Here is a 25,293-nt window from a genome sequence, read left to right as displayed (position 1 = left end):
CCTGGAGGATAAACTACATTGTTTAGGGTCAATACATGTTTTGGAGGTCCAAAGACCACTTGAATTGTCTCTCTTTTTGTACATTAGTTCATGTCTGTCTCTTTATTGCCTTTATTTTATTTTATTTACTATTCAAGGATTGGTTTGTTGAACAAAGTGGATTAGAATAACAACTTGGACCTTTATTTTTCAAGCATTTCTCTTTCAAAAACATCCATTTTTTTTACTAAAAAAATGAGTTTAAGTTCATACATTGTGTATGTGATTCATTTTTTATTGCTGAAAATTAGAGGTAAACAATAAATAAGGGTATCAAAATACCAGCAGGTTAATTAGACTAGATTGCTTATCAGTTGAGTGGTTAGACCATAAAAACCTGAATATTTGGGACCCCAAAGCTGATCAACCCCTATTAACCTACCCCTTTACAAGGAAGAAAATAATGCATATAACTTAAAAACCACAAAATAATGGATTGGATGAAGTTGAAGGGACAAAACGAGGATTTATAGTGTCTTACAAGCTCAACTTATTTGAGATTTATAAAAATAGTGTACATATACAAATTTATAGTTGACTCCAACTGCTCTAGTAGCTGCTCTGGCATTCAACACTTCGGAAGTTGAATCTCAAGATCTTCAATCTCCTCTCTTATTTTCAAGCTTCCGTCTCCTTAATATAAAAACAACCAAAACCATATCTACTAAATACATGGAGATGCATATAATATTTTTTGTTTAAAAAACCACGCACAACAAAACATAGCAATGATTCGGAAGTTCCTCTAAAATAAAGATGTTTAATTTATTTTATTTTGATAAATTTATTTATTTAACTCATGATACTAATTTAATCAATCATTTTTAATGTTAAACGTTACCATGCGTGGTACCACAATTGGGGGAGTCAGTCCATCTTTAAGCCACTTAGACAAATTGCCCTCCCATCCTATTAAACAAAAAATACAACTTATATAATTAATAAGGTTTTGGGATACAATTGCATCCACAATTAATTTAGATCAAATCCTGCATCAATTTGTTCAAAACAATTAGGACTTGAAATCTTCCAATCTTGATATTATATCATTTACCTAAGGAGGGGTCGGCCCCGCGGGTTCGGAGTTCGCGGTGTTCTTGACAAAGTGTGCACCACATGCACAACAGGTGAGCGCACCAATCTGGTAAGGGTGACTCTGGCAATGAAAAATGTTGCCTCAACTTGGTCCGGTTTTTCGACCCGAATATCCATCCAAAAAGCACAACCCCTGTAGCAAGGTGGAGGAGGCTGGCCGATCTGCAGGCTGCTCATGCAACTTATAATAAGGAAAATGATCGCATATTAGATTATTGCATCAACACTCTGAAATTCCAACTCAATCTGCTAATTATCAAACTCATGTAAAATTACACCAGAACCAAATTTGATAGAAATAACAGTTGGCTTACATATTTCTCCTCTATTGATAATCTCGGAATTGCGTCCCATGGTGATGCACGGACATATACTTGTAAACAAACCTTCAACAAAACAAATACAACCCAGACATTAAATACAGAAGATAAATTTAAAAAAAAAAGGGAATAAAGAGATTTTACGATTACAGTTAGGAACATCTCCGTAACACTCGCAAAGACCGGTTGTCCACAATCCTTCCGGCAACTGCGTCGTCATGTATGCTCGAAATGGCGAATCTTCAGTGTCTGGTCTGAACACTGGGATTGCAGTTTCGGGTTTATGAAGAAACATTGCTGCTCTCTGCTCCAAACAATAACATAAATCGGTACAAACCAATCACTTACATCACATTAAAAACTGGATTCTCGAAAGCATTATTGCAATGTTTTCTTCCGTTCCAAAATCTGGGTTCTTTTCTTTGTCTCAAAACCTGGACCCTCCTTTTAATCAAGAAATTGAATAACTGATTCCATTGAAATGTTTTTTTATTATTATCATCAATGGCGATGCAACTGCAGATATCTACATTGTAAACTACAAACAGAAACATGATTTAACGAAAGGCTAAATTAAAATGCAACCAATTAGCAGAAAGGAAAACACCCTTCTTAATTTACTCCCTGAATATATTGCATGTATATAGTTTATGATTGCTTCGGTAGACCGTTCCATTGGAGGCCATGGGTTGTAGCTTATACCGATGAATGCGGCCCTTTTAATACGGAGAGACGCATGTTTGAGTGATTGAAATTCGGATAATTAATAATTTATTACTACATTTTTATATGCATAATAAATGTACCCAAAATCTTTATATATTTTTATCAATTTGGTCATTATTTTTAAAAATTTGTTTTTAAAGTTAAATTTGATCATTAATCTTTTAAAAATAATTAAATTTATTTTTTAAATAGAAATGCTGACTAAAACATTAATATTTTAACAAGACTTAATCCACAAATTAATACCAAAATGATGCCCTTTTTTCATCTTGTTAGCCAAACTTTTTTTTTGTCACAAGTAGTACTTAAACTATTTTTTCCCCCAAGTTGATAGTAAACCATTGAGTCTATATAAAAAAGAGGCTTAACTCACAAATTAGTACCTAAACAATGCTTTTTTTATCAAGTTAGTACCTAAAATTTTTTTGGTCATAAGTGATACCTAAACTATTATTCCTTTACCCATTTTACACAAAAATGTTATATCTGCTAAAAAAAATTTCAGCGTCACAACATATTAACTTTAAAAAATATTTTTAGTTTATTTTATTTTATTTTACATTATTTCCCCCTATTTATATTTTTTCTATTTTTTTTCTTCTTCCTTAATAATGTTTGGCAATGCCAACAATACTCAAAATTGGCCATCCCGAGGTTGAGACACAGGTGATTAATTCTGTTTTTGAACTTCACCACTTACTTGCTCGACCTGATAGGATCGAAAAAGTTCTTTCATCGATCAAAATCAATGTTTTTGGCACCAGACTGAATTGACTGGTTGTATTTGGGAATCAATCCAAAAATGAGGTTGAACCGATTGGCTCGTGAACCAATACAAATTACTTGAATAGAGCTAAAAAAAACCTATTGAGCCAATTGAATTAGTTCTCTCTATTTTAAATTTTTTTTATGAATTTTAATAATTTTAAATATATAAAGAAAATAATACCTTTTGTCTTTTTGGTTACATGGTAATTTTAATTGGTTACTTTTTATATATATAAAATAGACTTAACTATTTGACTAACAATAGATGAATCAACTTGGGAAAATAATAGTTTAGGTACCAAATGAGAAAAATAACATAGTTTAGATACCAATTTTTGAATTAAGCCTTTTTTTAAATAAACTTAACTATTTGACTAAAGGAGGTACCAACTTGGGGAAAATAGTTTATGTACTACTTGTGACAAAAAAGAGTTTAAGTACTAAGATGGGAAAATGAATATAGTTCGGTATCAATTTGTGAGTTATATCTTTTAACAATGTTAGTATAACAAGTTGTATAACATTCACGTGTACTTCATCTTGCCATTATATTATTTTTTATATCACACATCAACAAATAATTTAAAATTTATAAAAGTTTTAAATAGTCGTAAAATGCATAATTTTTTTAAAAATTGACATAAAATACACTAAATTATTATGTTTAAAATTTTATGAATTTAATATACAATTTGATACTCGAACCATACTTCATCCCTCAAGGTGGTACTTATAATTTTTTTGGTTCTCATTTTGATACATGTAAAATCATTCCGTCAACCAATTAACCTCAAATCGTTATAGAAATCTGATGTGGAACTAATGGAGTAGTCCGGTTTGACACATGACATCATATTTTAATTTTTTTCCCTTTATTTCTTTTTTGTTTACAGGTGAATAGTTTTTTTTTTTCTCAATTTTCGTTTGTTATGTTCTTGTTCATTTCTTCCCAACATCCTTTGTTAATTTTTTTTCATTGTTTAAGTTACAGAGAAACACCAATCTCTCTCTCTAAAATCATGATTTTCAATTATCGGTTAACTGTTTATTGATTCGAAAACACAAAAAAACTCTTATTTTTTACTCATGTTCTTAAAATCATGAACTCAGGCAATAAAACTAGGGGTGAATATAAAAAGGTGCAGGTGAGCCTTTAAAAATAGATAATTATATTTTGCTCCATTATAAATTATTAAATTATAAATTTATATTACAATATTATACTTTGGCCCCAAAATGAAAAAAATTATTTATTTTAAAAAATGATGAAATCATAAATTAATATATAATAAAATTATATTTTAACTTCTAAAAGTTTATAATTAAATTTCGCCCCACTTAATTTTTTTTTCTAAAATTTTCCTTGTGGTGACTATTCCCAAATTCCAATAATGATAGTTTTCATTTTAAACTCCATGTTAATCTAAAATTATATTTTGACATTTCAAAATTTATATTAAATTATGATTTTCTTAAGTTTTTTTTTATATTTACCCTTGTCAACGACTATTTCCAAATTTCAATGATGATAGTTTTCATTTTAAAACCCCATGTTGATCTTTTCACTTTCCTAACCAAAACCCACCAACTTGATAGAGAGGAAAAGAGAGACATGGGCTAAATTGGGGGTGGGTTTACTAAAGTCTAAGGAGAAAGAACGAGAGTTTGAGTGCGGTAGAAGGCTACAGAAAGAACAAAGTATTTTTTTGTTATGGTATAAAAGTTGGCAAGGGTCGAGCATTAATGTATGTTAGGAGTGAGGATGTTTTTTCTTTTATTTTTGTTAATTCTGTTAATTTAACTTTTGCTTGTGAAATGTTGTGTTTTAAATTTGTTAGAATTAATGAAATGTTGTGTTTTGGAGAGGGGAAACCATTTAGTGAAATGGTGCACATATGCCAGTTGTCAAATGGCCATTATTTCCCATTTTTAAGCATTAATCAATGCTGGTTGTTGGTTATGGAATTTTAGTACTAATTTTTCAGTCTTTTTTCTTCTCTAAGCTTTCTTTATCTCTTTTCTGTGGAATTTCTTCTTTTTCTTGCATCAAAGGTATCAGAGCCTCTCAATTCTTATGGCCAACGAAGGAGTTACCACCAGGCTTCAAAAGAAAATGAGACTGTTGTAGTAGGAGTTCACTCAATTGCAACCAAACCTTGACTCATGTTTGAAGGACTTCTGTGAAACTATCAAAGGTGGGATTAGATCTGAACTTCACTCCTTGTTTGAAAAATATTTTGGTCACTCATCGTCCACTAGTACCGTTGGGGTGGGAGTGGTTAAGGGCAAAGGGATTTTAGGGAGTCCTCCTTTTGGATTTTCGCTCAAGGAACAACTTACAATATCTTCTATACCAGATCTAAGGCATGTGGGAGCCACTGTTCGAAAGACATCGTTGGATATAGCTAGTAAACCTTTTAGACTTGACTGCCCACGTTTTGATGGAGTGGATTTTAGAGGTTGGTGGTATAAGTTGAAAGATATTTTTTAGGCGGCGTGTGTGGGAGATGGTGCTAAGGTTAGGATGGTGATGCTATATTTAGATGGTAAGGCTCTCGATTGGCATCACTTCTTTGTTCAAAGACAATGGAGACTACAATAGCTGATGTGGAAAGTGTATGCTCGAGGCTTGAAGGAACGATTTGGATAGGATACCTTCTTCGATCCTATGTTCGAGTTGGTTTCCCTTAAGCAACATGGTTATGTGGATCACTTTCATGACCATTTTATCAGCTTGTCGAATCAACTTCACTTACTTGAGGTGTACGTGTTGAGTGTTTTTATAAGTAACCTCAAACCTGACATTGGCCAATACCTGCAGTTGTTTAAACCTCTAACCTTGGTAGAGGGTTATTTATTGGCTAGTCAGGTGGAAGGTATTCTTCTGAGACCAGCAAGGAAATGAGTCTCTGGATGAGGGTTAGTGGGGCAACTTAAACCCCTCTTGCCTAGTGCCAAGGTACCACTATCTTCTAGTGTTCAACTTGTTAGTTGAGGTTATTCAAGTGCTGCTGGAGGTCAAAAAGATCATGTCAAATCATTTTCTCAAGTAGAGATAGATAACAGAATGAGAAAGATTTTATGTTTCTGGTGTGTAACTAAGTGCATACTAAGCCACAAATGTGCTAAATTACGAAAGTTTCACTTGGTAATTGAAGCACAGGCCAAGCTAGAAGTTGAACCTAAAAGCTCTAATTCTGAGGAGTTTCAGGACTGTAATGAGCAATTGGAGCTAGGGGATCAAGAACCAGACTCTACTTCACCAGTGTTGTCCTTGCATGACCTCCAAGGATCCCAATGGCATAACATTATGAAACTTTCAAAATTACATAGGCCAAGTTGATGTGATTATTTTAATGGACTCAGGAAGTACCCATAACTTCTTATACTCCAAATTGGTGCGAAGATTGAGCCTACTAGTGGAACAAGCTAGCACATTGAAGGTTATGGTGGCTAATGGGGTCAAGTCATCCACCCAAGGGTTGTGTAAGGGTGTTCAATGGGAGGCATAAGGGTCAAAGTTCATCACTGACTTTTTAGTTTTGCCAGTAAAAGATTGTAACTTGGTTTTGGGTATCTAGTGACTATTATCTCTTAGTTCTATCAGTTGGAACTTCTCTTCCTTAACCATGCAGTTTGACTACCTTGGTCAGACTCATGTCCTTCAAGGAATTATACCTAAAAGTCTACAGTTGCTATCAAGTGATCAGTTAACGAAATACTTTAGCATGATGGGTTATGGACATCACCCCGTGTTACTCTCTTCTAACCAACATACACTTTTGACTATGCCAACTTCTACAAATAATCCAAAGCTGCAAAGACTGTTAGTTGCATTTGAAGATGTAATTCAAGCCCCATCAGGCCTATCACCTACTAGACTACAAGATCACGGGGTTTCCCTAATTGATGAAACAAAGGTAGTGAAAGTGAGACCCTATAGATATTCTACAGTTCAAAAGGCGAAGATTGAAAATTTTGTGCAAGAAATGATGCAAGTAGGGATCATTAGGGAAAATAACAATCCATTTGCAATACCTGTTGTGATGGTGAAGAAGGATGGCAGATGGAGGCTATGTGTTGACTATAGACAACTTAACCACATAACCATTAAAGATAACTTCCCTATTCCTATCATTGAAGAGCTGTTGGATAAGTTAGGCCAAGTTACCTTATTCTTTAAATTGGACTTGAGGTCAAGCTATCATCAAATTAAGATGTGGGACAATGATGTGCACAAAATAACATTTAGGACTTATAAGGGGCACTATGAGTTCCTAGTTATGCCTTTTGGCTTAACCAATGGCCCATCTAGATTCCAATATTTGATTAATGTTATTTTTAAGCCACTAGTAAAGAGGTTTATTTTAGTGTTCTTAGATGACATTTTAGTGTACTCTGAGGGCTAGCCTGAACACTTGAAGCACTTTAAGGAGGTCTTCCAGCTCTTAAGAGATAACCAATTATATTCTAAAATGAGCAAATGTAATTTTGGCACCAATCAAGTGGAGTACTTGGGCCATGTCATTTCTGTTGGTATAGTTAGCATAGACCCATCAAATGTGGAGGGAGTTCTGTCTTGGCCAACACCACAATCCACCAAGGAGTTAAGGGGGTTTGGGATGGTCAGGTTATTATAAGAGGTTTATTCAAGGGTATAGTGTCATGGCTCGACCACTCACTCACTCCTGAATTGTTTCATTATTCTTTGTGAATAAGAATTAAGAGTATTTACTCAAACACTTTGCGAGCGCTCTTTCTGTTGTTCTTTTGTAGCTTCTTTTGGCACAATCGCTTCCGCTATACAAATTGGTGCATTGGAGGAATTCTAAGGAATCCTCACTTTTGGGCGTAAAGGCTGACTTAGGCGAGTTTGGAGCAAATGGATCGCCTAAGGCCGCACGGTTTGTGAAACGAAAGGTCTAGCCCCGTGACTCAGAACATTGTTGAAGAATGAAGTTCAGTGGCAATGGTCTAATGAAGTACAAATAGCTTTTCAAAACCTCAAAGAAGCTATCTGTCAAGCACCTGTACTGGTTTTACCTAACTTCTAAAAAGCATTTTATGTGGAAATTGATACTTGTGGTTTGGGCATTGGTGCTGTGCTGCAGTAGAGGGGCAAGCCAGTGGCATTTTTTAGCAAGGCTCTAAGGGTCAAACACCAAGCCTTGTCTATCTATGACAAGGAAACGTTAGTAGTAAAAAAATGGCACCTCTATCTTGTTGGAAGGAATTTCATAATCAAAATTGATCACTAGAGTTTGAAGTTCTTGTCTGAACAACAGTTTATCACACCCTACCAGCAGAAATGGGTGTCTAAGATGCTGGGGTATGACTACTCTATTGTTTACAGAAGATGGTTGCAGAACGTTGTTGCTGATGCCCTGTCTAGGAGGGCTCATAAGCAGGTAGGTCAGTTTCTTCAGTGTTTAAAGAGTGTGATATTAACTTGGTTTAAACTTTAGGACCAAATTATAGCAGTTGGGCTAGAGGATTCAAAGATCCAGCAATTGTGTAAGGAACTTTAGTAGCAACCACAATTGCATTCCAAGTATTCGTGGGATGGGAAATTTCTTAGAAGAAAAGGAAAAGTGGTAGTGGGAAGTAAGTTGGAAATAAGGAAAGTCATATTTGATTTATTCCACGGAGAAGCAATTGGTGGCATGTATACTTTACCGAAAGGGCTTTACCAAAGATGTCAAGGATTGGGTTAGGAAGTGTAACATTTGCCAACAGTGTAATAATGATAATGCTGTATATCCAGGATTGTTGCAACCACTTCCCACACTTGATAGAGCTTGGGCAGCTGTTCGTATGGACTTTGTGGAAGGTTTACCATTGTCCAAGGGTAAAAACATTATATTGGTGGTAGTGGATAGATTGAGTAAGCATGAACACTTCTTTGCATTGGCATATCCTTATACTGCTGCAACTATGGCTCAGGTTTACTTGGACCAAGTGTACGAGTTGCATGGAGTCTCCAAGTCTATTGTTTTTGACAGGGATAAAGTTTTTCTTAGTCGATTTTGGCAGGAATTGTTCAAATATCTAAGCACCAAGCTACATTTGTTTACTACCTATCACCCCCAAATAGATGGATAAACAAAAGTTTTGAAAAAGTGTTTAAAAGGTTATCTAAGATGTATGATAAGAGATAAACTTACTGAATGAGCTAACTAGTTACTTTTTGCAGAATGGTGGTATAACACCACTTATCATTTAGCTATTAACACCACTCCCAATGCAACTTTATATGGACATGACTTTCCAGTTCATTTGCCTTATTTAGTAGGCTCATCGTTGGTAGCTAAGGTTGACAGAAGTCTCTAACATAGGGAGGAATTCAGGAAGCTACTTAGGTTTCATTTGAAGAGAGCATGAGAAATAGTGAAGCAATTGGCAAACAAGAGAAGGTTAGATAGAGTGTTTTAGGTGGGGGATTTGGTGTATCTAAGACTTCAACCTTACAGACAACATTCATTGAGGAAATTGAGAAATTAAAAGCTTTCTCCAAGGTACTTTGGACCTTATCTAGTGGAAGCAAAGGTTGGACAAGTGGCTTACAGATTGAGATTTCATGAAGGGGCTTGCATTCATTCTACCTTTCATGTCTCACAGTTGAAAAAGCACATTGGAACAACCACTACCTCTTGTTGTTATAGATGGATCATTGTTGAAGGAACCAATGAGAATTCTTGAAAGAAGGATGACCAAAAAGGGCAATCAGGCCAGCACTGAAGTGTTAGTGGAATGGGCAGACACCTTTTCAGAGGACTCGATTTGGGAGGTTTGGACAAACTTTTAGCAGCAATATCCTTCTTTTGATCTCTAAGGACAAGGATTTGCTTTAGGTGGGGAGTATTTGTTATGGTATAAAAGTTGGCAGGGGTCGAACATCAATATAGTAGGAGCAAGGGTGTCTTTTATTTTATTTCTGTTAATTTTGTTAGTTTAATTCTTGCTTGTGAAATGCTACATTTTAGATTTGCTAAAATTAATGAAAACGCTATGTTTTGGGGAGGGGAAATCGTTTAGTGAAACGGCGCGTTTTATCCTAAGGCTTGTCAGATGGTTGTTATTTTCCATTTTTAAGCACCAATCAATGCTGGTTGTTGGTTATGGAATTTCAGAACTAATTTCTCAGTCTTCTTTCTTCTCTAAGCTTTCTTTCTTTTCTATCTTTTCTGTGGAATTTCTTCTTCTTCTCACGTCATTTTTTTCTTTTTGAAACTCAATAACAAAGTGAAAATAAAATAAAGAAAACCCAATAAAACAAAGCAGAAGAAAGATAAAATGAAAATGAAGCGGAAAGGAACAAGTGGATTTCGTTTTTTGGTTTGAGAATTCATGAAATTTTTACGAAATTTGTGAAGAAAGGGTGTTTGGCTTTCAAGAAAGTTTGATAATTTTGAAGAGAAAGTTTTGATTTTTATCTTAATAAAATGTTATTTATATTTTTTATTTAATGTTATTTCCATATTTTGGTAAAGAAAATCCACATGCAATGTTACATGGAATTATAAAATGACACGGTTTATTTATTTATTTTTAAATGTTGACACGTGTCAAATACAGGCTGATTCATTAGTGCCACGTTGGATTTATGTGACTGTTTGGGATAAATTGGTTGGTAAATTGATTCTATAGGTATCAAATTGAGAATGAAAAAAAATCATAAGTACCACACTAAGAAATGAGATATAGTTTAGATACTATACTGTATATAACCCAAAATTTAATATTTTAGCCTGTGTTTTTGGTCCAAAAAGCAATTCGGCTCTTTTCGAAAGATTGATAGTCAAATTCTTTCTTTTCTTAAAATGGTTAAATTCTACTATTACTCTTTGTACCTTACAAAAGTTGTGGATTTAGTCTCTATATTTTAATTTGGTCATTTTAGTCCTTGTACTTCTCAAATTTTAAAATTTCAGTCCTCTCCAAATGATAATAGTTAAATTCATTAAATTATATTGTTTCCAAAATCTAATGTGGAAAAATATTATCATATGTGTGATGCCATGTCAGTTTTTCACATATTATTCACTAAAATTACAATTAATGGATTAATGATTGTCCTTTGTGTCAAGATTGAAATTTCAAAATTTGAAAAGTATAGGAGCTTGGGATGATTTAATTAGATAATATAGACTAAATTCACAATTGTATGCATAGTATATGACTAGTAATTGGAATTAATCAAATGAATTTAACTACTATTGTTTAAGTTAAGACTAAAATTTTAAAATTGAAAAATACAGAGATCAATTCAAAATGTAGAAGTATTAAAATTGATCGAATTAAAGTAGATGGACTAAACCCACAGCTTTTGCAATAGAGACTAACAACAGAATTTAATTCTTTTAAAATGTTGAAGGCAAAATTAAACTCAAAAATAATAAAAATCAAATTAAAAATATAAATATTAAGGGATAAATTTATTAATACCATGATAATTAATAATTTATTACTATAATTTACCCACTAATTGGTTTATCAATAGGTTTTTTTTATTGAAGATAAAGGAAGGAGTTGCCTAATTTTGAACCGAGACATATATTAGTGAATTGATGAATCTCACATTTGAGATTATTTGCAAATACTAATTACTGGAATCTGCTGCATTTAAATTAATATTCATACCTTCAACTTTTTCCTTGGCCTGAAAATTGATCAGCGTTGCCTGCTTCCAAACTTCACCTCCAAATGATGCTTCGGAACGCCTTAATTATCAATTAGACCCTATTGAGGAAAGCCTCTTTAATTATTATTATTATTATTATTATTAGTAGACTTGGGTGTTGGAATTAATTTTGAAGGATGTGAAAGCAATTCGTGTTTAGGGTTAATGTGGATGGAATTAAGTGACCTTGATTAGGCTATATAAGAAAACATTCTTTAGAGTTCGAGAGCCTCCTGAGGTAATGCGAAGAATTTGCATGACCTTACTTGTTACTACATCTTATATTTAGAAAGAGTCCTCAAAGGTCGGTTTTAATATTCATTTCATGCAATCATTTTCTAGTCAATAAATGAATTTTCTAATTCAACCAAGGAGTTAGTCCTTATACTCCGATAAAATTTAAAATTTAGTTTCTGTATTTCAAAAGGTTAAAAATTAAGTTTTTTTTTTTAATTTAAAAATCTCAATTCAATCTTTAAAATTGTAATTAAATCTGTTCAAATTTGACGTGACATAGGATTGATATAAAATAAACATGTTAAATTGATAAATTTTGTCAGAAACTATGAATGGCAATAATAATTGAACAATAATTTAAAAATTGAAAAAGTAAAGAGGGCTGAATTTTAACCAACCAAGGCTCAAATTTTATACAAGCACCAACAACATTGTAACCAAACATCAATCCAAAAGATGTAGACGGGAACTAGACGGCACAAATGAAACAGCATCACAATATTATAAATGTAGCATACTCAGCTATATATTATGGGCACGGATGAGGTTGGTGGAAAATTGATTAACATTAGATCGAAGAGCAGAGACACTGAACCTCAATTTTATTAAGTAAAAAATAGATGCGGCCATTGTTTATCATGAAAGGGGGAATCGTAGGATGTAGAGATTGTGCACCAACTTGAGCTCTTTTTTATTGTCATTGACTTCAGCCATGAGCAATAAATATTGCAGTCAATGCCTCCAGCCGGATGCATTGGCTTAAAACAGTTGAAGTTTTTGCATTAAATGAGATTATAATTTAAAAAAGTATAAAAGAAAATATGTTGTTTTAATTTAATATATTAAGGGTAAATAACAACAACGGGATTTTTGCAGTTATTTAGGAACATAGTTTACTTATAGCCTTTCAAATGGGACAAAGGGAATCAATATCTTTTAAAATATCTAATTATTAAAAGTAATACTATAGTTTTTTTAAAAAAAATTGTCCTATGTTTTCATTCTTAATTGGTATAAGCATGAAATTAACAATAGTCGCATGATGTTCCCGGTTTGGTTTAGTGCACACTTTTGGTTTTAAGGTATATGGCTTAATCTCTAAAGTTATTAGATGTTTCCGGTTTGATTTTTTGGGTAATATCTAACCAATCATAAATTACCAGCTCCATGTGCCGTTGCCATGATGATGTCATCATCTAGAAAAAAATTTAAAAATATAAAAATTACAAAAGATAGAAAATATATAAATATATATGATTTATTTTACAAAATAGAAATATGTTAGAAATTTTAGTTGTAAAAATGAGAGAATTTATTAAAATTAAAAAAAGTAAGTATTGTTGTATCTTGAAATAAAGTATAGATTTGTTAATCACATTTAATATATTAAAATTGATAAAAAAACCAACTTTTAAAATAATGTATATCAAAATTTTAATACAATAAAAATGCTTCTTCTATTTTTCAAATTTTTATTTTTATCATTGATAAGAAAAAGTATAGAATCCTCTTTCCTTTGATTAATGTCTGATGTTGAAGGAAAAGGTCCTATGAATTTTAATTTATTAAATTACAAAAATAAGTTGGAACACAAGGCATATGAAGTAAAAGTAAATAAAGAAGTAGAGAAACATGAAATTTATACATTGAAAGTAAAAATGAAGTGAGGAATAGAAATGTATGTGGACACTGAATATAGTAAGGTGTATGCATGTGGGTTTTTTTATTGGAAGATGGTACAGGGTTTTTCAACCCAAAATATCCTGCATATAAGGATGATGCAAATTGAATTTTACCCAAGAGTGTAAAATCAGTATAAATTTGGTAAAATTTTAAATGGCTAAGAAGGTTAATTAATTAAGCATATTATTGTTGATTTCAAATTTCCATTTCTAGCTAAGCTCCTCTTAAAGTCAAGGTGCATTTTTTTAGTATAATTTAACTTGAATCCATTTACGAGATCACCTAACTTAAGCTAGCTAACAAGCCAGCAGGGTTTTACACAGTCAACTAACTTGATTAAGCCTTTAGTCAACCAAGCCATGAATTCAATTTGCAGGTCTCCTATAATTTAGAAACACACCAATCCCCCCAAAGACAACCTTGAACTTTAGACTAACCAAGTGGAAAATGGGAAGATTACCCATGGACTCCCATTCTCAATTCTCATATCCTTCTCCTCAGCCTCAAGCCGCCTATTATTCTTGCGCACCACCGCCACAACTACAAACACAGCCGCAGCAAGCTTTCATAGTTTATCCTCAGCCTCAAAATAATGTTAATGTTGCACAGGTTCCACCATACCAGACAAGCAGTCCAGTGGCTGCGGCGCTGCCACAAAACCAGCACCTCGCTCATATTGTTATTCCCAGAAACGGCTCATTGCAAAGCAATGCACCCATTGGAAAGTCCGTGCAGCATCTGCCAATGCCTTCGCCTCAAATGAAAGCGGTTCCCACCGGGTCCTGGACCACCGGTCTCTTTGATTGCATGGAAGATCCAACCAACGGTGAGTTTCTTGGTATTTACATCACATTATCATTCATTCATGTCAAAACACTTTTTTACCAGGATTTTGTTAATATAAATTAAGGTTTAATTTCTAGTGGTTTGGTTGCATGCAGCTCTCATCACTGCGTTATTCCCTTGTGTGACTTTTGGGCAGATAGCAGATGTCCTTGACAACGGGCACACAAGTAATCATATTGATTAAACTTTGGTATCTTAATTTATTTTTGAACCACTTGTTGGCTAATAATTAAGGAATGCAGATTGTGCGACAAGTGGAATTGTTTATGCGGTGGCGCCATGTTTTGTATCTGGCCCTCATCGTAAAAAGCTGCGGCAGCGGTTTGGGTTGATAGAGGCCCCTGCCTCTGATCGGATTATCCACTCCATATTTGAACCATGTGCTCTCTGTCAAGAATATCGAGAACTCAACAACCGAGGGATCAACCCTGCACTTGGTATTGATTCTTACTTCATAATCCAACACCACCTACTTCACGCAATCTATTTATTTACAATTTTATATCCTAAAAATAAAATAAATGCTAAGGGAAGATCTTATTTCCATTCACATTTTTACTCCTTCCATGCAAATCATTTTTACCAATTATTCTTGCATGGAATTTTAGTTTCCTTTACACTGGTTTACATCTAAGCCAATTATAAAAATCATGTTGATAATGAATACTAAAAGAAGCTAGAGATCAAATTATGAAATACAAAAATTTCTCATCTAACGTGCGTATGGCATCCAATTATTAGTATCAATACCTAAATTGATAAGTTTGATAGTTTAGTGATCCAGTCAAAGTCTCATCCTATTACCATAATTTATTCATAATAAAAGGTAAATAATTGTGTAATAATATATTAATTGATTATTGATAAATAGTAATAAGTGGTTAATAAGATAATAGTAGCTAACAACATTATTGATAGTATAAGAATAAAATAGGTAAAACATCTCTTCAATCTCTCTCCATTTCAATGTGAGTAATTAAGCACAATTAAGTATGCCATACTTATGTTGTGGGATAGTAACAAATTTAGCCTTTGTTAAATTATGATCAAATTGATGAATGTGTAAATTTTGAGGGCTGAATTTATTATTATACCAATCTAAATTATGTTCAATTTCACTTTCGAAATTGATAGGGACTAAATTGCTTTAATTTTTTGAGAGGGACCAATTTTCTTAATTTCAAAATTAAAAGGGATTGAATAAGTTCTTTTACCAATAAAATATAACGTATCACAATTTTTATGATACCACAATATAATTATCCTTTAAACTTTATAATATGATATTTGGTAGGTTAATTTCTTAAGTTTCTTGTATTTAAATTAAAATTTACAAATATGTCAACTTGAATTAGTTTTCTAACTTAAATGTTTTAAGTTTGAAAATTTATTAGTAGAAAATTACATACAAAATAAATGGCTAACAACATATTAATAGTTTTAAAATAAATAATTATAAATTAATATTATATAATATTAAAATAGTAATTAATAACATTTTATATCTCAAATAATTCTATTCCTCTCTCCTAATTATATATATAAAAAAACAACACTTTGTATTAAATTGATAAGGTAATAATAAATAATTTAGAATACAAGAGTAAAAATATTAGTGATAAATAATAATAAATGATGTATAACAAACAAAAAAATGATAATAGAAGATAATAATAGATTTCATAATCACAATTGTAAGAATTTATATAACTTAGTAATTAAGTAAAATTATACATTTTTATAAATACATCAACTTTATATACCTAGTTGCATTTTTAAGGGAGACACATGTTCGAATTTTAGAGACAATATTATAAGGAGAGACAATCACGAACCCCGAACATGAACATTAAAACAAACATGGAAAATACCAAAACTTTTAAATTTTATTATAAAATATTATAATATATTTTGAATATTTATATGTAAACAAAAAAATTTAAAATAGATAAATATTATATAATTGATGTTAAAATTTAGAAATTTTATATTATTCATAATTTAACTTTATAAAATTTTGTGTTCATATAATTATTAAATTAATTTTTATATTATAATTTATTATATCATAGCACGTATCATTCAAATTAATAATTAATATACATATACATATAAAATTAAAATTTTGAGTTATTTTATAATTAATGTTATATTTATACATATACTTATATGTTTAAAATAGATGTGTTTACCACCCCATATGTGACCTAGGTTCGAGTTGCTCTAGTTACATTGCTGTTAGGGCTTTACCCTCCTCTTATAATTCACCAAATAAAAAAGATGTGTTTATGTGCCGAGTTAGAATGGGTTCAGATTGGGTCATTGTATGATATTAAAATAGGGCATGCTACGCAAGTCAAGCCTAACTTGAATATAGGTTCATTTTCATTTTCCAAACTTAATATTTTTATTTAAACCTTCTCAAATATCAACTCAAACTTTAAGCGGATAACTCTTGAATAGATCTAGTTTAAAACATAAAGACACAACACACACAATTACATGTAATATTTGTAAGAAAATTATTTAGTACAATACAAGTGAAGTTAAAAGTTTCAGTAAATAATCGATTATCGGGTAAAGTAAAAATAAAAAATAAAAATAAAAATATTAGAAAAATTATTTGTAGGAAAATTAAAGTATACCGTCAGTCTTCTTTATAACAGTCACTCGCGTCAAGTTTCTAGTAGAACCAATTTTTTTATTTTATTTTAACCCTCTATATTAGCTTTTCATTTATAACGACGACATCCATAGTTATAAAGTACATTATTTATTAAATTAGTTCTTTATAACAACATATTATCTAAAATTTTAAGTAAAATTATAACTATTTCATATAAGTAAGCCTATTAATTATGAATTATTAAATAAAATGATATTGATTAAACTATTATTTCAATAAAATGTTTAAATTTTACATAAAAACCTATTAATTATATTTTTATTAAATGAAAATAATCTTCAATGGTCGAAATTAAAATATCAATTCAATAAATCATTAAGTTCCTTAAATAAATATTCAACTATGAATTTGGAACGTTATAAACTTATAAATCTATTACTTGAATTTAATAACTCATGATTAATTAATTAATTTAATTTGATAATTCATACTAATTTTTTTGAAAGGTAGATAATTCGTAATAATTAGTTTAACTGTTAGTTTTATGAACATTATAATTAATCTTGTGAATGAATATAAAATAAAGATGCATAAAAGCAATAATGCATGCACTTGCTATACATATTTTAATTTTGTTGATATGATTCTCACTTTCTTTCTTTTCTGAAAATAATTTTCACTTCCTTTATTTGATGAAAATTCACGATATGAATTTTATGGTAGTTTTTCAACAATTATCTCTCTGAAACAGGTGTATAGCAACTGTCTCTCTATAACAGATAAAATCTTGACAGAAAAATAAGACTGAGAGAGTTGATTGTAGTAAAAACTCTACAAGTAAATTATTTGTAGGACAAATAATAATTTTTCTAACTCTACTTGTAGAATTAAAAAAAATTATAATACTAATATATCAAATGCTAACTTAAATTTGTATCCATATATAATGACTTTTTTCTTCTTTCTATTAACAGGATACCATGGAAATTTGAGTAAACAACAAACTGCAACCATGATGGTTCCGCCAAGGAATCAGATGATGAACTAAATGAGCTTACATTGCTTTTCAAGTGGTTTGAATCGAGATGATTACAATATATTTAAGTTCTATCAATTAAATTTTAAAAGAACAGAGAAGAGATGAACATTATTTGGAGTATTTTGAAATAAAATTATGTAAAACAGTTACGTTATATGTAACTTTCATTCAAATTATATCAAGTAATTATAATTTTAAAAGAAAAGTAAACTATTTATTATACATTACATGTAATAATTAAATCTTAAAATTAATTCAATACTTCATGTATAATAGTTAATTTTTAATGTGATTATTATGATTTGAATGAAAGCGACATGTATTAGTATAGAGTAATTCTTTCATACCATCATTTCTTGAAATGACTATATTAAAATATTTAATTGTTGAAAATTGATATATATATATATATATATATATATATTTTTGATCAAATATATGTTTTATTTATTACTTAAAATTTGTAATTTCAATAAATAATTGTTGGCTACAGTGGTAAGGTACATTGTATTTTTAAAGGGAAAATAGGGTTCGAACCTTAGAGACAATATTATTTGTAATAACCCGTTTTTAGTGAAATCGAAATAGTGGTTTCAGGACCACAAATCCGAACCTGTAAAAAAATCATTTTAAAATTTATTTTATAGTCTACCGTATGATAGGAATATCGTATAAAAATTTTGTTAAGAAAATTTTACCGATTACATGTTTAATTGATAAAAGGACCAAATTGCATAAAATGCAAAAGTTGAGTTCTAGTAGCTATAAGTATCAAATAGCTATGGAATTCAAAATTGGAGGTCCTTATATGGCAAATAGACCATTAAGAGGCATTAGTAGATAAGTATGATGACTCATCCATGGAAAATTAAATAAAGAAAATGAAAAAATTGGAAAGATGAAAAATAAAGATGATAAATAATAAAATAAAAGAAAATATCATCATCTATATCATCTTTCCCAAAATTAAATACATGGAAACCCTAGCTAAGAGACGAGAACTCCAGCAAGCTTACTTGGCTTAATTGGGTAAGTAATCTTGTCCCGTTTTTAGAAATTTTTATATTTCCGAAATCGTAATAACATAATTTAGCTATCTCGGGGATTAATTTGCAAAGTTATCAAAGTACTAGGATTTTTCCATGGATGAGTATGTATGAATTATAAAATTTATGGTAGAAAATAAAAGGTTGTTGATAGATAAACAACTTTTGTAAAGTGAATTTTGATGAAATTGTGATTTAGGGACTAAATTGTGAAGATGTAAAATTTATGAAAAAATTCTCAATTTTATGAATTACATGGGCTGCAAATGTTACATGTAAAAATCGGCTAGGCTTGGAATAAGGATTAAATTGCATGAATTTCATTATCCGAGCCTAGAGACGAAATCGTCATTAATTAAAAGTATATGGGAAAAATGGTAATTTTGCCTAAGATATGAATTGAATTGAATATGAATTGTATTAAATTGAGTTAAATTTACTCGTATAGAATCGAATAGACAAAATACGGAATTAGATCGAGGAAAAGAGAAAGTGTCGGATTAGTAGACAACAAATCAACGAACACTTGTCAATGTAAGTTCATGTAACTAAATTTTGTATATTTATATGTTTGAATTGAATGTTGTATATTTGAATTGTATAAATGTTATATATATGAAATTAATTGCATATCCGACAAAGCTCGATAAATGTTAAGTCCCGTTTGAATAAATGAAATTCGATGGATACATGATTTTTCGTAGTGGTTGTGGTCCTGCATATGTTGCGGACACACCATAGCTCAAAAGAGCATTCCTTTATTAGCCCTCTTGAGCTTCCCGTTATATGGTTCTTGCGAGCTTCCCATTAATAGCTCTTCGGAGCATCCCGATCGGTTGTGATTCTGCATGTGTTGTAGACACACCACAACTCTTATGAGCGTCCCGTTATATGGCTATTCGTGAGCTTCCCGATTAAAGGCTCTTTGTGAGCTTCTTGATTAATGACTCTCCGGAGCTTCCTGATATGGCTCGCTTGAACTTCCCGATATATGGCTATATAGAGCTTCCCGTTAATAGCTCTTCGGAGCTACCCATTATTGGCTCGTATGAGCTTCCCAATTATGGCTCTTATGAGTTTCTCGTTATACAGCTCGGATAAGCTTCCCGCTAATGGCTCTCCAGAGCTTCCTTATTATATGGCTCGAGAGAGGGCTTCCCAATTATGTGCCCAAATGAGCACCCCTAAACATGAATTTGCGGATTTCAATTTCGTACACTTCATGTGTACTACCCTTGTATCCATCGATATTTTAAATGATTCAACGGGTAAAGTTCCGATGTGAGATAATATGAATTCAAGATGAATTTCTATGAGAAATACTTGAAATACAAAGATAAAATATGTAAATGTTTATGGACACTTGAAGTGATAAATACATGTATGTTGAAATTGAATATTGATGAGCTCATCCTTGTTTCTTGATATTCACATGAATTACATGACTAACATGTTTCTTGAGATTATATGTGTTTAGGCAAATTGCCAAATTTTCTTTGGATGAAATTTTGCATGCTTACTTTAAATATAAATGAATGATAAGTTAATTTCACGTTATACGAACTTACTAAGCATAATATGCTTACCCTGTATTATTTTTCCTATTTTATAAAAATTCGAAAGCTCGAAGTGGTTGGAAGCTGGTCGGAGCATCATCACACTATCTTTTGGCTCATTTTGGTATATGTAACGAACTAAATTTTAGCATAATGGCATGTATATGTTTAATTGGGCCATTGATGACAAATAGGTGTTTTGGTTATAAATAGCCATTGGAATGACTTGAGTTGGACATACTTTTGTTAAGTATATATTTATGTGGCTTCTTCATGTTTGTTGTGGTTGATGTGGTTGAGTGATGGATAAGTTATAGGCATATTGATGTATGAGATGAGATAGTATAGTTGGTATAATTACGCAAATAGGTATTTTCATTAATATGGTAAATTTGAATGATGAGAAATGAGGAAATATGACATGTCTATGTCTTGATTTTGGTTAGTTTAAATATTTTGGATTGGCTTTTGAATGTGTTAAAATGTTAGTGTAGGTGGAAGACCAAATGGGTGAGAAATATGACTTGGAAATGACCTTATTTCGTCCACACATGTGTGTGTCTCAGCCGTGTACAGGCGTGTGTTTTGGCCGTATGTCCTTTGCATCTTAAACATTTCAAAACAGAATGCTCAGAATTGATCACACGGCTTGACACACGGAAGTGTGGCTTGGCCGTGTGACTCTACACCTACACACGACCTAACACACAGGCATGTGACTTGGTCGTGTGACCTAAGTCAGAGAGTTACACGAGTATGGGCACGGGCTGGGGCAGGGCCATGTGCCCTATTTCGAATGCCCACACGGCCTGACCACACGGGCGTGTGACCCTTGCACCTAGGAAAAATTTTGAAATTTAACGAAAAATTCTTTGAGTATTTGGTTTAGTCCCGACTGGTTTCTAATGTATGTTTTGGGCATCGATGGCTCATATAAGGGACTTATTGAATAATTTCTGACATGATTGTTAAATAATCTGAAATGTCCGTATTTGATTTATATATTTTGGTAATGCTCTGTAACCCTATTCCAACGACGGATACGGGTTAAGGGGTTAGGGGTGTTACATTATTAATAAGGACAACTAGAAACCTTTAACATAAAAAATAAAACGACTATGAAAAATACCAAAAAAAATTATAATTCCACTTTCTTTTCAAGAAATATTTCATATTGCACACTTTTTCAAATTTTAATAAAAATAGTATATTATAGTGTATGATTTTTTATAATATATTACAATATATGTTTTCTCATAAAATATTTAGAAAATTAAATTTGAAAGTTCTTAAAACGATATTTGCAAGCAAAACATGAGTAATACTAGAAGCAATGCTAGTGATCTGTGCCAAAAACAATGCTAGCGATTAGTGCCGACTACTTTAGGCACTGAATATGAACAAGACAGAGAAACAATGAACAATCGATATGTTTGCGCAGCTCAATCTCTTTACATATGCGGGGCCTTGCCCAAAGAGATAATTCACTATCTTAGTAACTCGTACAACAAGTGATTACAACTTCTATTATTCACTAGATTAGACTCCTCACTTTTGTACCTAAAATCTAGACAACTCTTTTCTAAGTTTTCCCCTGAAAACTTAAAACTTTAACCAAGTAACAGACTTGATTTTTTAAATCAATGCACTCAAAATCAGTGTTCCTTAATGAACAAGAATAAGTACTCTTAGTTTAGTATATCACTTTCACCTATACAAGTCTCCTTAATTGATAAAGAATCTAGAGTTGCTTACATACTATATCAACCACAACAAATCTTCTCATGAAACTAGGAAGAGAATAAGCATAAAGAATATCTTAAATCAGCTCGGGATAAGTTTTGAATTTTCAAGATATACTTTCAAGTTTTGCCTGATTCGATTTGATCCACTAAATTTGGAAAGTTGATTGCTTTGATCCAAATCCAAACCAATCTCCAAGATATGTTGCTATGTGTAATTTAGATATAAAAAATAAGCTGGTTGTCGTCCAAACTATCAGTTAAATAGGTAAGATACAAAAAGTTACATGGTATTGAAAAAAAAATCATGTAAAAAAATTAAATAAAAATCAAAATTTCTAGAACTTTAATATTACCATTGAGTGAATGCCTCGTTGACAATGTTATATGATGTTCTAACTAAAATAAAAAACATAAAACAAGTGCGTTAAATAAATATTACTTTTATCAAGTGTTAATATCCCGCCTAAGCTATAAAATGTAATAAGTGTTAATAAATAGTTTTATTGAATGGGAAATTAAATATATTTTTATATATTTTAATATGGTAAAGTTGTTATAAATTTAATAGAATTATAATTAGATTAAAAAATAATTTAATTGAATAAATTAAATAAATAATATTTTAAAAAATAAAAAAAGTTATTGAGTTGGATAAATTATAAGTGTTGATTAAAATTCTAGATAACACATAATTATTCCTAATACATAAAACGGTCCCGAGAGCTCATCTTATAAAATAAGGGGCAATAAGCCCTAGTGTCACGGGCCGCAGTTCAAAGCCCGTGACCAGCGCACCAAATGCATCCAATGAAGGTCTGTTGCTCAGGTGGGGATCATTTGGCCCACAAGAACTGGCCCGATTCAAAGAGATATTGGAGAAGCTTTGTCAGATTGAAGCCTTGGTTGGCCCGATAGTGAAGAGATGGCAACTTAGGCTAATATGGTAACTAATCTTAGAAGATAGAGGGAATCATATCTTGTAAAGATTAGATTAGATTTGATAAGGCTTATCTTGTAAATCCCTAAAATTAAGGGATATGGTTAAATCTCATCCGTCGATGTAATTGTATCTTGACCGTCGGTTTTGGGGGAGCTCAACTATAAATAGAGAGCCTCCCCCTCATTTGTACTCACTCCTGAATTGTTTCATTATTCTTTGTGAATAAGAGAAGTAGAGAGCATTTACTCAAACACTTTGCGAGCGCTCTTTCTGTTGTTCTTTTGCTTAGCTTCTTTTGGCATAAAATCACTTCCGCTGTTCAATTGGTGCCTTGGAGGAGTTCCTAAAGAATCCTCATCGAGTTAAGGCTGACTTGGGCGAGTTTGGAGCGAACGGATCGCCTAAGGCCGCACGGTTTGCGAGACGAAAGGTCTAGCCCCGTGACAAGTGGTATCCGAGCAAGGTTCGAACCAAGGAGATATTCGAGCCAGGTTCAAACCAAGTGGTATCCGAGCCAAGTTTTGAACCAAGTGATACCTGAGTTGTTGGTTCAAAGGCACCGTTGGGATGTCGAAAGAAGAGTTCGAACAAAGGTGGGCAAGGAAGTCTTTGAGGGAGACAATATCGGCAGTAGAGGAACGTGTGGAAAAACTCGAGGGTTCCATGGAGGATGTAAAGGAGGCACTCGATGGGCTCGAGGATCGCATAGCAAACTGGGAGGAGCAATCTAGAGACTATGTAAAGATGTCTCTCGGTTCCACCATGGATAAGGTAAACGAGTTGTTTAATTCACACATGGATAAGCTGTCGGACAGGAATGATGCTCTCGAGGCCATGATGATGGCTTTGAAGGAGGAAACAGTGGCCACGACGAGGGCTTTGAGCACAAGAATAGATGAGCTCGAGGGAGAGCTGGCCTTGTGTCAAGCAGCCGTGGGGAAAGGAGTGGCAAATGCAGCACTCAGTAATAAGGATGTCCCAAAGCCGAAAGAGTTTGTGGGGACAAGGTCTGCATGTGATGTGGACAATTTCTTGTGGAGGATGGAAAACTACTTCCGTGCCAAAGGCATCGTGGAAGATGCGGTTAAGGTAAACACTGCTTCAATGTTTCTTACTGACATTGCGCTTTTATGGTGGCGAGGTAGGACCACAGATAAAAGGCATGGTGAGATTGGGACGTGGCAAGAGTTCCAATGCGAATTGAAGGGACAGTTTTACCCAGAGTTTGCCGAGGAAGAAGCTCGGGTAAAGTTACAAGGGATAATGCAACGGGGCACAGTGGGGGAGTATGTTCGAGAGTTCAAGGAACTCATGCTCCAAGTTTCAGAGGTGACCGAAAGAGAGGCATTGCTTGCTTTTCAAAAGGGATTGAAGCCGTGGGTCAGACAGGAGGTGGAACAAAGAGGTGTCCAAAAGCTGTCGGAAGCCATGACGGTAGTTGAGGCCGTGGTCAAGCTTGGTCTAGGGAAAGACAAGCTTGGGTCTTCCAAGTCCGAGGAAAGGGGCGTATGTGAAAGGGATCACAAGGAAGATAGAGTTGATGGCAATGGCAACGGCGACAATGGTGGTAATGGGAAACCACGAGTTGGGAAGAAGAAACCCAAGAGGAAAAGGGACAAGCTGAAATGCTTTCTTTGTGACGGTCCACACATGTTAAAGAAATGTCCGAGGAAATCTGCGCTTAAGAAGAAGCCGGTGGAAAAGGCCTTGGTACTTGGTTCGAGCGCAAGGGGTGTCGAAGCCAAGGAGGCCAAAAGCGAGAAGAAGCCAGTGGAGTGCTTCTTGTGTCATGGTCCGCATAGGTTGCGGAAGTGTCCAAGGAAGTCTGTCATCAAGGGGAACGATGGAGCAGACAAGGAGCCCAAGAAGCTTGGTTCGAGCAAGGGAAAAGCCGAAGCCAAGAGGGCAAAGAGGAGCAAAAGGAAGCAAGTAAAGTGCTTCTTGTGC

The 25,293-nt window shown here is 32.7% G+C and overlaps 2 protein-coding genes across 3 annotated transcripts; one reads left to right on the top strand and one right to left on the bottom strand.

Moving 5' to 3' along the window:
• Positions 1 to 592: 592 nt before the first annotated feature.
• LOC105764553 (protein PLANT CADMIUM RESISTANCE 12) lies at positions 593 to 2,043 on the bottom strand. Of its 2 annotated transcripts, XM_052624723.1 has the most exons (4): positions 1,605 to 2,043; positions 1,449 to 1,520; positions 1,094 to 1,303; positions 593 to 948 (listed from the first exon to the last, which is right to left on the bottom strand). In XM_052624723.1, the coding sequence occupies exons 1-4, from the start codon at positions 1,747 to 1,749 to the stop codon at positions 854 to 856; spliced, it is 522 nt and encodes a 173-aa protein (XP_052480683.1). In that variant the 5' UTR covers positions 1,750 to 2,043; the 3' UTR covers positions 593 to 853. The 2 variants fall into 2 exon arrangements, 1 of the variants encoding a protein (XP_052480683.1); XR_008191688.1 differs by lacking the exon at positions 593 to 948 and having other exon boundaries at positions 1,164 to 1,315; positions 1,449 to 1,701.
• An 11,905-nt stretch (positions 2,044 to 13,948) lies between these two features.
• On the top strand, positions 13,949 to 18,165 carry LOC105762501 (protein PLANT CADMIUM RESISTANCE 7). Its single transcript, XM_012580276.2, has 4 exons — positions 13,949 to 14,374; positions 14,490 to 14,561; positions 14,637 to 14,831; positions 17,995 to 18,165. The coding sequence occupies exons 1-4, from the start codon at positions 13,996 to 13,998 to the stop codon at positions 18,066 to 18,068; spliced, it is 720 nt and encodes a 239-aa protein (XP_012435730.1). The 5' UTR covers positions 13,949 to 13,995; the 3' UTR covers positions 18,069 to 18,165.
• Positions 18,166 to 25,293: the final 7,128 nt, after the last annotated feature.

This window comes from Gossypium raimondii, chromosome 12, assembly GCF_025698545.1.
Source record: "Gossypium raimondii isolate GPD5lz chromosome 12, ASM2569854v1, whole genome shotgun sequence".
Lineage (NCBI taxonomy): Eukaryota > Viridiplantae > Streptophyta > Magnoliopsida > Malvales > Malvaceae > Gossypium > Gossypium raimondii.
The sequence above is the reverse complement of the archived record's forward strand: the minus strand, read 5'-3'. Positions and strand labels throughout refer to the sequence as shown.

Bases quoted from the DNA above. Each gene is read 5' to 3' on its own strand.
- LOC105764553 (XM_052624723.1), bottom strand. From the start codon at position 1,749: ATGTTTCTTCATAAACCCGAAACTGCAATCCCAGTGTTCAGACCAGAC. The intron at 1,304-1,448 runs GTAAGCCAACTG...TTGCATGAGCAG, and splicing joins TATCAATAGAGGAGAAATAT to CCTGCAGATCGGCCAGCCTC. The intron at 949-1,093 runs GTAAATGATATA...TTTGTTTAATAG, and splicing joins CGGGGCCGACCCCTCCTTAG to GATGGGAGGGCAATTTGTCT.
- LOC105762501 (XM_012580276.2), top strand. From the start codon at position 13,996: ATGGGAAGATTACCCATGGACTCCCATTCTCAATTCTCATATCCTTCT. The intron at 14,562-14,636 runs GTAATCATATTG...TAAGGAATGCAG, and splicing joins CCTTGACAACGGGCACACAA to ATTGTGCGACAAGTGGAATT. The intron at 14,832-17,994 runs GTATTGATTCTT...TTCTATTAACAG, and splicing joins AGGGATCAACCCTGCACTTG to GATACCATGGAAATTTGAGT.